The following is a 15,760-nucleotide window of genomic DNA, read 5'->3' as shown; positions in this document are numbered from 1 at the left end:
TCATCATTAACCTTTGAATTCATCGGTGTCCTACATCTTCTAAGTGTATAAATTTGCTGCAGACCATAGGCGGACTGGGTGACTGTGAAGCCATGGTTTGCCTATCCCAGTGCCTTAATTTTATGCATTCACAAGAGTGAGTTGAGACATTTTATATGAGCCAAGCGCTACACCAGAATATTTGGGCAGTTCACCCAGCTGCCATGGCAACAGGAATTTTACAGGGAGGCACAAGCCTATGGTGAAGCACTTTTCACTTTGCCTCCTCCAACCAATGGCTGGGACACGGTCCAATCCATTTATCTCTCCTGTGCAGTGTTACAAGTAATACAGTGAGGAGGAGTGCATGAGGCCTAGACCTTGGAGAGTGGGGCCTCCCTCCACTACACTGTTCACCAGTACAAACCACAGAACTGACACAAGTCAGCCACGCTCTGTGAAACGGCACAGTAATGCTTAATTATTTCTGCGCTTAATTGCAGTCAGACTCTCTGAATGCATTTAGAACCTTCGGTGGTGTCACCCCTTAGCTACAGGCAGGTGATATACCATTTGAACAGTGCGTATAAAAGAAACTGGAACAACCATGAGTAGTTCCTTCCATGATACTCAGCGATGCATATTAAACATCCATTTATCCATATTCAAGTAATGCATATTAAATATATTAAATATTTAATTTAATGAAATTTAAAAGCTATATATCAATATTCAATGATAAATTAATAACTAAAACTAATGACACAAAAAGGCAGTAAGTCAAACTTTCAATAAATTCATTTTTAATTTTTTTTGCACAATGAATGACATGAACAAGATCAAATGTATTTTAAGTGCTCAATACTGCACTGAGATGGCTGCACAAAAAGAAGAGCTTAGAAGAGAAATAAGAAACAAATCCCTACAAGATCATGAACGACAAATATGACCAAACACATGCGAGCTTAAATGTATGTACATATGTACAGTGCAGTATATGTATCTTTAAATGCGTATACACAGGTACACAAAAACATGAGGGCGTATACCTACAAACATTTTATGTACAATGCATATGCTTGTGTATCTCAATATTTATTCTTTCCTATATACGTCCATTATTTGCTTTTTTAATATTCATACAATTTACAAAAATGCTTTATGAATTAAAAACCAGTTATTAAAAAAACATATCAAACAATGTATAAGATTTTCTCCAAATTGAAATTCAATATTCGACGTTTTCAAAATTTGTGTGCATACAATCAATTAGGGCATCCAGGTTCAGAAAACCTAAAAGTATTATCAAAATGGACATAGTACCTGTGAAATGCAAAATACAGTGAAATCGTTTTAGCTCATGTTGTGCCCTTATTCAACACATTACCCTTCAATTAATCCTTCATTTCCACTGAAATGTCTTCAGTAGCTGTATAGCTTAATATGGATAATATGATACTGCTCATTATATTTGGATTGAATTGACATTAATCTTTGTCATGAAGCCATACCAGTTGAATAAATCTTTGTATCACGTTGGACTGTATTATTTACATGACACGAAACAGCATGTAATGAGTTGCTTTCATTGTTTAAGCCAGAATTTAAGGGAAAGAAAATAGAAGAAACTACACCTTAACTTCACAAGGCACCATTTTATCAGCTGGTTGAGGAAAAAAAAAAAAAAAAAAAAAAAAAAAAAAAAAAAATATATATATATATATATATATATATATATATATATATATATATATATACATATATATATTGTGTTTTCTAAACATCAGAAGCCAAAGATATGAGCTGCCATACACCTTGTTATTAACCCCTGTCCTCTGATAAATGTGGGACCTATGGTACCTTAGGAATACTGCTACTTGTATACAATTTGGTTTCAACTATATGATCATTTCTTTCCATTCCCGGTGGTTGTGACGCTGAGTAATCGATGTCTTTATTTTTGGCAGTGTCTCCAGGTGGCACGCAGTGCCAGGCCTAAATGGAGACATGTCCGATTCAGTGCCACAGGCAAAGGGAAAAAGCTGCCAGCAAATACAGATGATTTCTCCTGGCTCTAGTGCACCAATAAGTCTCAATCTGACAATATTCTTACACAAGGATAAGCCACGCAGACTAAGGCTGTGGGCTACGGTCTGTTCCGCGTTCCGACGGGATTCTTAGGCAGTTCCAAGTAGAATGAGCACAGTTAGTGCACATGGTCAGGTGTTCATGAACAGATAAGGAGTTCTGCTATTTACAGGGGTCACTTTGTTTTCTGGACATAATGATTAAGGCTGAACTGCCGGGGGGCTGATTATTCTGCCCACTGCGGCTACAGGAATTGCAAAGAAATGATAGTCACTTATTTGCAAACAAAACAACCGAAAAACAAAACAAAACCAATAATAATAATAATAATAATAATAATAATAATAATAAAGATTACAGATTATTACATTTGATCCTTTCGTTTTAAATGTTCAATAAGACCACTTTGTCAAATGGACCGAACCAAGAGAGAAATCTTACAAAAGTCACTCTTACAAAGTCATTACATGTGTGTCAATTTGCAGGTATAACCTGATGCATAGTAAATAAGGATATACATGTCATAATAACCCTTATGTGGTGCTATAGAGTGTGTTTGGACATACCATATAGGTGGTTTTGTTTGAATTGTCACAAGCACAGTTTGGTCTTGTTTGCTAGATGTGAGATTTGTTGTTTTTCACACAGATCCCTCAGAGGGTAAAGGATTTTAGTGAGTCTGATTCTAAGTAATACTGTTACCTCAAGTCCGAAAACAACCTCAGGAGCAGATCCTTTTTAAAGAGACCAATGGGATCTGCTGGTTCCAGATTGTTGCGCAACTAAATATGACAGATCTACTGACCAGGAGATACAGCAGGCATATGTACATTCATGACAACATATGTATATGTATTATATTATGTATATATTGTATGTATACATTAAACATGACGTCTTGCCATTCATAGTTCCCTGTACCTGAAATGTTATGGACTTATTAATAAACATAAGGCACATATATGAAACAACTGAGAAATAAACCACAAATGGAGAGCTTTCTGCATTACAACCAGCTGAGCAGACATTTCTAAAACAGCTCAGAACAACTGTACTACATTTAAGCCTGGTTTCAGATGCTAATCTTGAGGAAAATCCCCAACATTTACATGTGCAGCTTTCTGCACTGTATGCAGTATTAAGTTCTATATCACTAATCCACACATTCCATCTTTTATGCCATTTACAAGCACCTAAACCAAAATCCACCTACAATGTGAAATACAACTTGACTGAAGCTTTGGTTGTGTGGACATCTAATACTGACAGGTATATTATCATACTATTATTACTTTATTAGTAAGTGCAGGCACGTTTGCAAATAGACTCTGGGAAAGGCAATTCAGTTACTCAGTATCTTTCAAGCAACTGACTGAGAAATCACTCCTTTTAATTGATATTACTAAAATATTTATCAGATACTGTTGGATATTCAAACAAAAATATTCACTGTGACATTATGTAATACGTAGACCAATCTATAAGGATAAAAAGACTGGAGTAAGTGCTGTGTTGGTTTTAAATGCAAGAAGAGAATTTTACATGATGAATGGAGTATAATGTCTAGCTAATGTTTTTGAAGATTTGACTTTACATGCTGTCTGATGTCTAATACAATCCTTCAATCTGTGATGCACCCACTTCGTTATGATTTGACTAATAAATACTGTATGGTTTTTTTTTTTTTGTTTGAACATGAGCTTTTGAATGTCACATTTATTTCTAGTATTTGGTTAAAACATTATTTGAATATTGTACAGTTCCTATTTGATATGACGACAGTACGAGTAAATCTAAAATACTTTCACTTTGAAATGTTTGTAGAATATGTTCCTATGTACAATCAAACTAGAGCCATCAAAGACAGTTTTTAGAAGGGTCTCATTCAAAGGTATTGCCGTTAGTTCATGCCCGGAACAAACCTGAGCGCAGGCAAGCGTGTGTGTGTGTGTGTGTGTGTGTGTGTGTGTGTGTATGTGTGTGTGTGTGTGTGTTTGTGTGCGTGTATGTGTGTATGTGTGACTGTGTGTTTTTACATGCTATTGTTGACCAATTTTATTCCACTGGTCTTTTTCCTAAGTACTGTGCTTTGACTTGACTGAAATAAAAGGACAGAGAAACTTCCAAAGTGCCCAGTACCGTGTTAAAAGGTCATTTACGCTTGCTGGTAAGATTATGGCTGGAGCCACAGTATCAAAATCCTTTGAGTTATGGGCTTTGAAAAAGAGGAAAAGCTCAATACAACAATGTATCCATGAGGGGAAAATAAAATATTTCAGTGATGGCATATGCACAATGAAACCGGGGCACTTTGACCACAGTCATTATCAGAATATTCAGAGAATGCCCATGAAGAGTAGTTCGGCTGTCCAACTCGAACTGAGTGAACTCAAAGACAAGACGAGATCCAAACTGGGAGTGCAAGTCGAACTCACAGTGCACTGTTCTGAATATCTCTAATGAGACACCAGAGCTGGCTCCTCTCTCCGGGCCCCTCTGGCCCTCCGTGCCGGTCGCTCTTGCTGGCTCTCCGGTTGACCTTTGGGCCAGGGTTTGCCTTCCTGCAGGGTGTGTAGCTTAGGCTGCACCCGGGCCTGGTGCACCACTGCCTCGATGGCGTCTGTGATGGAGTCGTGGTTGGAGAACTCCAGCTGGGCGGGCACTAGGCTGCCCTGGAGGCTCCGATTGCTGGGAAGGTCCACACATTTTTCCAGCACGGGCATCTGGGCCAGGAAGCCCTCGTCCGAGGGGAGCGGCTGCTTCCGGGGACGCCCGCGCCGCCGCTTCACCACATTGTTGCCTGTCTTGGCCTGCCGCTGGAGACGCTTCACCCTGAGGATCTTGTTGACATGCTCCAGGCTTCGCTTGCTGGTGAGGATCTTGGAGAAGGTGTGCCTCCTCCTCACATCACACTGCATGTCCTCTAGCTCCTTTCGCTTGTACATCTTCTTGCAAGAGCCCAGATCTGTTTAAGACAAGCACAACAGAAACAGTGTTATGATGATTAAGAACCATAAAATGGTGATGGAATGCATTGTCAAATGGAGTAAGAAGAGAAGGAGCAGAAGCTCACATACTACATATTTTGACAGCCAATTAGTCAATAGATGAAACCAACTGATACTTGTTTGATTTTGCTTTGCAAGAGCATTATTTATAAAGCAAACTCGACAATCACAAATGAGTCACATGTACAAACAAAAAAGTGATCCATATCCAGGCAGGCTGAACCAGGCAAAGTCTGATCCTGTGTTTAATGACGCTACATTTAAATGTGTCAATGCTGTAATCTGCATTGGCACATGTCTAAATAACCGCTGTGTATTTGAGACTGAACTGATCTGCACAGCTATATATCACAGCACGACAAGCCTTCAAACTACCATTTCATTACTGGCTCCTATCTAAATGAGCGGAGTCAAAGACGCACTCAAATAACGTCCCGAGAGAAGAAAGAATTATGGCGCTACAGAGCACTTAACACTTGACTCATGCATAACTACATCCATGCGTTTAATTAGTGCACGTGGAACCGTCCCCGTTATCTGCGTCCCGTGCATGCAGACGGCATTCACCTCCGTGTTGAAGGGACGGCTCTGGAAATGTGAGTAATAAACCGCAGGGCTTCAGATACATCAGTGATTAATTTACTGCCTCCACTCCGCGTCAGAGAGCTGGAAGGAAGCCCGGAGCAGAGGAAATGTTGGGCTTCTGGCAGCCGTGTCTGAAATGAGTTCAGACAGCCTAAAGCTGCCTAAAAACGTGTGTTCCGCATCAAAACATTCTCTCCTGCACCCCTCCTGTCTCTGGAGAACTCGCTCATTTTCTTTCTCCTTCTCACTGATTGCCACTCCATCTGGTTGGGTATCCGAGAAAACAAATAAGAAGATTGTGGAAGATATTTTACTAGCAGTACGCTTTGCTGGACTGAGACTGAGAGCAATCTATTTCTTCTTCAATCTCTCCCTGTGGAGCAAGCAGACAGATCAGCTGTATACTTTAAAAAAAAAAGTGCAAAGTGCAGAAATCAAAGCGCAATGCTGAAAAATGCAGCAAAGCAATATTTACCTTATCTTCACCTAATAACGTCGGGGTTATTCAACTTAATTTCCTTGATTTAGGAGAAATACTTAAAAAATAGTATAACGCAGCTCCTCTGTCTGTTTAGACAAAACATTTACTAACTTATCTTACATTATGTTCAAATATGATTGATAAAAATGTCTTAAAGCCTAGATAAAAACAAAATGCAAAATCATCTGAACATTTTTTTTTTGTTTGTTTGTTTTTTTCTGGGCCACTAAATCATTTTGCAGCAGCCACTCATTTGGTTTCAATAACGTAATATGCAGGCCAGTCCAAACAGCAAGCGCCTCCCTCTTAACTCTGGCCCTGGTGTATCACTGAGAACCTCCGAGTCGAGACTCTCCGACTGCCAACAAATCATGAGAGCAAGGGGAAAAAGGGGGGCTATGGGGGGAAGACATTCGTTTTCAAAGGACGCGTCGCAACTCATTTATCCCCAGAAACCTCTACCTGCATCCTGCACATGCTGTTTTCATTAGAGGGACCAATTTATGGCTTCGCCTTGCCTCTGTCCCCACAGCTCCAATCTCCATACACTGGTGGAGGCCCACTTCCCATCACCACGGTAACAAAATTTCACTGTTTGAAGGTAAACACTTCAAAATGGTTACATAAAAAGTGTATTTAAAAAAGAAACAAGTCGTGTAAAGCCGAAAGAGCACTTTTCCTGGAAGAGCATTTGCTGTTTTCCACTAGTAAGAGGAACATTTAGCTGCAACGTTGAGTGAACGTCTGGCCTACAGTGAATTAGAAAGCTATTCACAGCAGTAAACAGTGTTTCTAAGAAATCTATGTAATAAACAGACTTAGAAAATAAGCTTGGTATAAAAATGTATTGCGCAGCCGCACGTACATAAAGCCTTGTTAGAAATTGCTTAGCACAGTCCTAATTTCTGTCCAAGGAAATCGGAGGCATAAAGTTAAAATGGCAAGCAGGCCCTAGCTCAAGAGGGCTTAGTGTACTGAAAGATCTTTACACTGAGTGCCCCATCAACAGCTCAATGCACACCATATGTGCACAGTGTAGTGTGATGCTGGGCAATGTTTCTTTCAACAGCTTGCCAAAGGCTCATATTTCTCACAGAAATGTTTATACTTCTACATCTAGTTACCTTCCTTTGCGTAATCTCTAGCTATCAACACCACTACACTTCATGAGTTGTATTTGTATGTGACTACATTTCTGGTGTTTTGCTTATCAAGGTATCAAGCAGTAAATATACTACTGGTAATAAATATTACTAGAAATATGAGCATTACCTCTTTACTCAAGCCTAATGAGAATACTTTTGTATTGGGATACCACAACTGGACAACATTCATTCAATATTATGATCTAGATTTAAAAACATGAATGTAAATGCACCCTAGTCAAAATGCACAGCAGCGTTCCTAAGAAATTTTGCAAGAAAGTTGTGGTAACCAGATCTAATTAATTGTAAATTACTATTGATCTAATGCATAAATTTATGTATTAAAAAAACTGTCAGGCTTCACTTGGTGTGACACATTTAGAGACACATCATACCATGACCAAAAAGGTATAATAAGATGGTATAATTAGTTATTCTGTCAAAACATACATTCCCTAAAACACACTTTAAAACCAAAGCACATGTAACCTTGAATATGGTGTGTATCACGCTGCTCTATTTAACTATGACATCCAGGATCTTTGAAGCATAGCATTAATTCATAGAGGTGGATGGAAGTATGGGTTAGGCAGTATGTGACTCATCCTCCTCTTTTCCCCAAGGAGAAAAAATGTAATCTAACTGAGCCTTGGGCTTGCAATTTCCCTCCACTGGAGTAGGCTGGATTCATTAAACCACTGGCTGCTGGCCAGCTCTTTTAACATGGGGAGAGGGTTTTTTTTTTATTGCATGTCAGTAGAAAATAAATCAAAATGTGTGAATAATATATCTCTAAGAAAACCATTGGCAAGCAATGGAGGTGAAAAGGGAGGAAGGAGAAATTTGTGAATTATGGTTGTCTCCATCCACGCATTACACTTGCCTAGTCAGATGTCCTGAGTACAGAAAAATGTTCAGGTGAACATGTTTGCTTGTCATTTTGCAGAACAGGGCAGAACACCATTTTCTGAGACCCAACAAAAGACTGCCTTCTTCACTCCAAGTAATCTTCTGCACTTCACATATTTGACTGTTTTTTCATGCCTAATGTAACGTAAGATTTTCTGACCTGATATGGCTGTGCTGCTGTGCGGATACACCCGTTGTTTTGCCCGCTCTTCTCTGTCACTCTGGAAAGTTGCCACACTTCGCTCGCTATATGTTGCAAAATCCTCCAAGCTGCACCTCCTGCCACGTATTCCGACGCCCTCCTCTCTCGGGAGCTGCCCCTTGAAGTCCAGCGGCCGGTCCTGACCGGCCTGCGGCCTTTCGTGCGGTTGCCTTGTGCAGATGTTCAGGAAGTTGTTCATCGGCTCCCCCCGACCACGTTTATAGTGCTGCGAGTCTGATAAGGACAGCGAAGAGAGTGTGTCTACTTCGAAGTAGTTCCGGGAGGTCTTGGATGGAGCGTCTGTGCTTTGCTGGGTCCGTTGTTTGTCCTTCATCTTAGACAGAGGCAGGGCACCGCTGAAGAGGCCCCCCAGGTCCTCCCTCTGTGGTACTGGGAGCTGGTCCTCCTTATGCTTGTGCTTATGCTTGTGTTTGCGTTTGTGAAGACACATGCTCGCCAAACAGCTGCTTGACGGGTGATGGACGTCACCCATCCTTGGAGAGGGCACCTCGCGGGGAATGCTCTTCATCCTATGTCGACTGGCTGCAGAGAGGCCGGACAGCCCGCTGGAGTGGAACTTTGGTGGAGGGACCGGTGGGCGCATGAGATGAGAGCCTGAAGATCCGAGTGCATGGGACAGATACAAAGGAGGGGGATACTGCCCAAAATAGCCCATGTTCATCATACTTGTGGCAAGAGGCATGGATGTGTAAGGCATCGCGTAGGGTGCATAGTAGTTGCCACCGGGCACTGGGTAGCCAAACCCTTGAATGAAAGGCATCTTTGTTATTGGCTCATTTGATTTGGCAGGCCTGCCACGCCTCCTCTTTGACTTTTCGGAACTCCTGCGAAGATAGTGTACAGGCTCATAGGGGTAGCAGGGCACTGGGTAGTAGTGGTCAAAGTTGAGGCGGAAAATGCTAGGGTAAGCGTTTTCATGGTAAAACTTGTAGCTGCGGTGGGAGATTCGGAAGACCTGGAACTTGCTAATGAGCTCCTCGAGGTCAGCCAGGAATTGAAGGTCATCCCGATTAGGGATACTCTTCCGCTTGCGCCGATGTTTCTGTTTCTTAAGGCTCTCTTGAGTGAGGAAGTTTTCCATAGCAGCTGTCGATGCATGTTTCTGATAGTGCCCTCTGGTTGCTTTACTCATGGCTTCCAGTGCGGCAGCCTCTACAGCCTCAAAACTGCAGAGATCAAAGGAGTACCTCCTGCGAGACGCTGGACCCTTCTCAGCCTGGTCTGATGTGCTGTTATTGTCAGTGCCAATTCCACTGTCACTTGGGATTGTCTCTTCACTGTGGGACTCACTTACTGGAGACAGGGTGACCTCTTTGATGGATGCCACTTCTGACAGATGAGATGGCGAGTTGGCCATAAGTCTTGGAGGAGAGAGCTTCCAGTTACTACTGAGCAAGCCCTTCTGAGTTTTTGTGGGCAATGCACTAATAGGCTGTAGATTTGGCATGGTCTTCAGGTCGTGCTGGCTGGTTTCCATGGTTGCATGGTGAGCCATTCCACCTGCTAAGGATTGAGCAGAAAGACACTGCAGGACCCTGGGAGAAGGCATTTTGGTTGTGGATGATGGATTAGAAGGCACTAGAAGGTTCTCAAACTGACTTGAAACAGGCAACAAGTGCTCATCACTTGCTTTGTGCTCATCTTGGTGGGCCTGCAGCTCCACTCTGGGCTTCCTTCCTCGTTTTTTGCCTATGTAAATAGTCCCACGCTTGCTGACGTTGATTTGCCTGCCGAGACGGGCCTCAATTGTTGACACAGCACTGGAAACTGGAACGTTAGACTTCAGGGACAGATTGCCAGCACTGGAAGAAGACAAAAGTTCATTCAAAATGCTTTGCATTTTCACCAGTTTCATTTTCCTGTCTGTTCTTTTTTTAAGGCCAGTGACATGGCCTGTTTTCTTGAGTTTCAACTGTTGTGCAGTAGGGGTTTTATTTAAGGCCAACTGCACCAGTTTTGACAAATTATGCTTCTTCCTCCTCCTCTTTGAAGTGCTCGACGGGTCTTGGGCGATAGGACTAACGGGACTGGTTGCGGTTCCTTCATGAATTGTCTCCACCGTAAGCAGGGGTTGTTTTTTAGGTCTTCCCCTTTTCTTCTTCATGGGCGTGATGACTGTCAGACTATTTGTGTTGGTGTATAGTGGGCTTGATGGCGTGATAGGAAAAGCAGAGGGTGGCTCTTCGATAGGCATCACTGGATTAATTTCTTTATTGGGAGCAGAGCTCTTGGATTTCAAATAAGACCATCTATCCTTGACCTTTGATTGCCTCCCATCTGGTTGCTTCTCTGGATCAATCATTGATCGTGGTCTCCCAACTGGATTATTCCGCTGCCTATTCTCAGACACCTCCACTGTCACCAGTGCTGCCACACTCTCAGCTTCCCCCAGCTTCCGTGAATCCACTCCAAATTGCTTTGTGGTACTTAAATCCATTTTGTTTGACACTTTAGGTTTCGCAGCACCCTGATCAGGCTTGTCTTTCATTTCCACTGTCTGTTTAGCGTCTGTGTCCTCCAAAGAGGCATTATCCTCAGTTAATCTTCTATTTTTCTTTTTTCTGTTTTTAGGTTCCCCTGTGTGATGTGGAACACAGCATGCCATTGTTTTGGTCTCATCCTCTGACTTCTTCATTGATTTTTCTGCCTCTTCTCTTTGAGTCTCACTTTTGTCAGTGTTATACTGTTGCTTATTTTTAGCATTGTCTTGAACTGGCTTCTCACTTTGCCTCTCAGTCTTTTTGGCCCGTGGCACATCTGCATTATGGGTGGTCAGAGTCTTCATAGTATCCCGCCTTCCATACTTCCGTTTGATGTTCCCAAAGACTTGCTCAGTGACCTCCTGCATGTCCCTCTCTTTGCTGAGAGAGCAGTGCATCAACAAATTTGAGTCTGCTGGTGGACTCACTGTTATATCAGCTGGAGAAGAAGCCTGCAAGTCAGACTCTGGACAAGTCATTCCTGAGGCAAACAGACTTCCAGATGAACCCTCCGTGACCTTTTTAACCTGTGTCTTTGAGAAGGGGGTGTTGACCTCTGACAGAAGGCTCTTGTTAATATATGTTGATTCTTGTTTTGATTCTTGGTCTCTCCCGTGGTCCCCTAGGGACACCGACTCTCTTAATACTGCCTTTGTCCAATCTAGTTGGTGAATGTCGTTGTTTTTGGATTCATACTTTGGCCTCATGCTCTCCCCGAGGACATCCATCATGTTGTTTTCATTTTGAGCCACAAGTCTGTAAGGCCTTTCATAGGTCTGAAAAACAAGGGAGGAAAATCAATTTAGTATATAACAACATCCATCACTTCAATTCTTTTTTATGCTGATGTCAGACTGCAACTCTACAATTACAGAATATAGCTTTATGTGAATTTGGGGAATATCATATTATATAATATTTTACAATTAATTTTCTAAAGATTTTGAAGTCATTAACAGCCAAAATGTGCCAACAACCAAAACTTTGGTCTGCTTTATTGTAACCTTTTTAGTGGTCTTATGCAGAAATATTCATACAGAGAGCCAAAATCATCACCAGAGGACTCTTATGTTGTTATTGATAACACCATCTGCACTACTGCCAAGTTCCCAGTTAGTGGGGCACACCTAAAGAAAATCATATAAACACTGTGCACCGTTGTGCAAGCCTTTGAGACTTTGTGGTTTGGTCTGTTAGAAATAAGGTATTGCAAGATCAGCATCTTGATATGAGGATATGTTCTGTAAAGCCATCCTGTTTTCTAAGCCAACAGCTACAGGCGGTGATGAAGTCTAACCACAGTTTTGTTTTTCAACAGGTCAACTTCCATTTTACTGTGCTGCAGCTGAGATGGAGACAGCTTGTGCTGTGGTTACAGATGAGCTAACATCTGGAGCCCCACTATTTTCACAGTTTCGCAGTATCCCTTCGAAACACAGCCAAACAAACATTTTCTGCACATTTAAAGGTGCATTCACAATGAACACTTAATTGGGGTTTTTTTTACATCCCAGACATTTTTGGTTAATTGTAAAGGCATGAAAATGATGGTAGTTAAAAATAAACACTCCCAGCCAAAAGTATCTCTTACAGTCTCCATCTACAAACAGTGGCACAAAGGGCCTTTCATAAAGTGAAGGTGCACTGAGCTGAGATCTTTGGCATCGTCGCTTGTGCCATGACTCAAATTACAACACGAGAGGATCATTTAGTATTCTGGAGTCTGGTTTGTTTGAATCCCCTGCATAGTAAATGAAAAGACTGAACGAAGTGGGCTGAACGATATAAACAAGAAAAGAAAGTGGACTCAAACACAACTGTATCCTTCATTGTTTGTGCCATGCAAGGTAGGTTGGGTGCAGTCACAAAACTTGAATGCTCGTGAGTAATGGCTTATAGCCTTTCCTTTGCTGATTTTTAAGAAATTACCACACCAGCTACTTTTGACAGGTCAAATTACCACAGGCAACTTGGCAGCTAATCTGGAAACCTACGGAAAACCGTATTTCCTGAGTAGTGAACCTCTCGCACTATCTGCAACTACTTTCTCTGTCCTTCCTCACATTTGTAATCAGCACATAGCAACTCATCATCCCCCGCCCGCCCTCAAGAGAGCACAGGCAAGACTTTTATCTACCCTATGCAGCCTGAGCAATCACACTCAGTTATTATAAAATATCCCAGCATGCTTTGAGAAATTGTCCAAAGATGGGTACATGTGGGGGGGGGGGGGGGGGGGTTGAGTGTGTGTGTGTGTGTGTGTGTGTGTGTGTGCAAGCACATGTGCGTATATGTGTGTTTTTTCAGAAGTCATCCTACAGACTAATCCGCTCCAATATCTTTCAATCAGTAGCTTTTAATTAAAGGGGAGCACGCATTATCAGTGGTTCACCCCTCTGCCAGGCTTGTCCCTTTTATTTCCCTCATCTGTGAGAAACTGCATCACCTTTCAAATTCTTAATCCTGTAATCCTGGGAGGAATTTGCGGTCTCTCCTGGCCCACAGGATACAGTCTCGGCTGCAGTGTGCCAAGTCTCTTGGCTGCCCTTTAATTTGCCTAAATGGCATTATATTCCTCCCTCCCCTGTCTCCACGGCAACATCAGAGGAATTGCATAACCTCCGCACTGAAGATGTCAGGCCTATTATTCAAACTCCATTAAAACTGTATCAGTGTGAAGAGAGTGACAGGAGAGGTAACACAACAGATTTTTCAAAGCCAGTTGCAGTCATCCTTATTATCTACCCATGTTATTCCTTTCCCCTTACCGACAATATCCTTTTAATTTATACACTGACACTGATATGACACACAGATAGAGTGCCTGCTGAGGAGAAGAAGTGTCAGAGGGGAAATTAATAATCCAAAAACAAAAAACAAAACAACAAAACCATGCAGCTCTCACAGACTGAGAATTAAAGACCCTGGAGAATTAAATTTAAAAAGCCCTATTTATCAAAAACAATCACATACACATTTTCTGTTGCCTGTTGAGACACTGCACTGTTTTGTTTTGGTTTTTTTTGGGTGGGTGCGGGGCGGGGGAGGGGGGGCTGTGATAAGCCCCCCCCCACCCCCTCAGTCGCACACTATGTCAGACTGTTGACATGCAATGTCTCACCAGCAGCGTAGTAAGAAATCACGGCAGCCATAAATGACTCGCGCATCCTTTAACGAGGACTTCCTATCTGCTGCAAACAGAACGGCAGCCCTGGCAGGGCCACTGGGCAGTTTGGCTCGACAGGCTCTGAAATCCTGGCGGCCCGGCTGCCTCTCAAAGCCCAGAGCTCTGGGAGACGAGTCAGACCCAGAGTAGATAAACAGACAGAGAGAAGGCGGCAGAGATTATAGTCACTCCACCCGCATGATAATTTGGTTTGGCACACGGCTGCAGCTTTCTGTCGTCAACCCCTTCCCTCCATTTCTTGTCAGTTTGTGTTCTTCTCTTTACCCCCCCCCCCCCCCACTCCTCCACAACCCCCACCCCTGCACCACCATGGTGAGGGAACAGCCAAAGCCTCATTGGCCTCTTGTGTGTTTAGTTACCAAGGGATACCATGAGTCAGAGCCATCAGAAATAGCCAGAAACGCAGTGAGCCAATTGCTGGCTGATAGCCATGCCAAAAAATGGTTGTGCCTTTCCCTCAAAATCCCGCCTATCCGGGAGCCTTCAATACTGACAGATGAGCAGTCCAGCAGTCTGCTTTCATGACACAACTTGTGCTGAGTCGAGTCTTCTCTCGGACACCCGCAGAGACGGTACGGAGGGCAGAGATGTTCCCACTAGAGCAGGCAGCCCAGCATGGGAGCCACACTACCACGGGTCAGTGGATACTGACGCGCATGCGACCAGGAGCCATGTTTCGCGTGCCCCCACACCCACGACGGTGGAGCAGCATCGTTTATGGGCCATGTCTCGCTGTCCCTTAAAGCCACAGAGCTAATTGGTCGAATTACGGCAGTTGTAAGACAGTGTCTGGTAACAGGCCCAGTGAGTGCCCTGGTGAAAGCCAGTATTGGCTTGTCTGATAGCCCGTTACATGACAGCCGCCCAGTGACCTTCAGTAATATGATGCTGAAATGAAGACAACCCCCACCCAGATACGATGTCGATTACCTGATCTGGCAGTGCGATCTCCAGTTTCCCAGGGCATTCACTTTAATCCATTTTAGCGCCCCGACAACATCACATATAGCTAAAAGGACTTGGATCAGCGTGCAAATAACACTCACTGCAATAATAAGAGTGTCTACAAAATGCATAAATGTGTAAAATGTAATATCTAGAGACATCCAAAAACGAGTCCCCTGCATGTGGACTTGTCACCTTAAATCCCAACATACCTCATTTCAGCTTCTCCCTTTCTGAAGACAGCAGCATTAAAAATCAATTACAAACCCATTCGCACAGCCAAAATACATTTGCACCATGTCTTCTGGATAAATGCCCATTTATCTCCCACGCATACAGCTGCATCACTAATGAATCTGAAATTAAGCTTTTCCTAATTATTATCAATTTTGACTTCTGTGCCACTGCAGAGACATTTTACATTGGTATATGCAACAAAATTAGGTCCATCATGTGAGACTGCAATGATGATAAGACCTTTACAAATAAAATTCTATATCGAATGATCATGTGAAATGAAATCTTTTCGCAGCTAACATGATCAGATTTCTGTTGCAATTGGTTTCAATGTATTTCAAGTAAGGCTTTCCCCTTACTGCGTCCATATGAGTAACAAAACATACTCGCACACAAGTCCAGCAACTTGAAAGGTCTGAAAGGTATTAAAGAAGATCTGGCAGCCATTTGGCCATTGTGAGGGTCTAAAATATGTCATATGAAGGTTATCCTT

General features: G+C 42.5%; 1 protein-coding gene across 3 annotated transcripts in view; it reads right to left on the bottom strand.

Annotated features, from left to right (window-relative positions):
- Positions 1-765: 765 nt before the first annotated feature.
- Positions 766-15,760, bottom strand: part of setbp1 (SET binding protein 1) — a 41,910-nt gene continuing 26,915 nt past the window's right edge. For 2 of the 3 annotated variants that reach the window (XM_027006221.3, XM_081715061.1), the window contains exons 3-4: positions 8,356-11,674; positions 766-5,032 (exon numbers count right to left, since the gene is read on the bottom strand). In XM_027006221.3, coding sequence (XP_026862022.2) covers positions 4,524-5,032; positions 8,356-11,674 — 3,828 coding nt within the window. In that variant the 3' untranslated portion in view covers positions 766-4,523. Of the gene's footprint in view, positions 5,033-5,070; positions 5,924-8,355; positions 11,675-15,760 lie in introns of those variants that run through there. The other variant, XM_081715062.1, reaches the window with a different exon arrangement.

Source organism: Electrophorus electricus, chromosome 5 (assembly GCF_041902795.1).
Source record: "Electrophorus electricus isolate QZ-2024a chromosome 5, ASM4190279v1, whole genome shotgun sequence".
Lineage (NCBI taxonomy): Eukaryota > Metazoa > Chordata > Actinopteri > Gymnotiformes > Gymnotidae > Electrophorus > Electrophorus electricus.
This window is presented reverse-complemented; position numbering and strand designations above follow the sequence as displayed.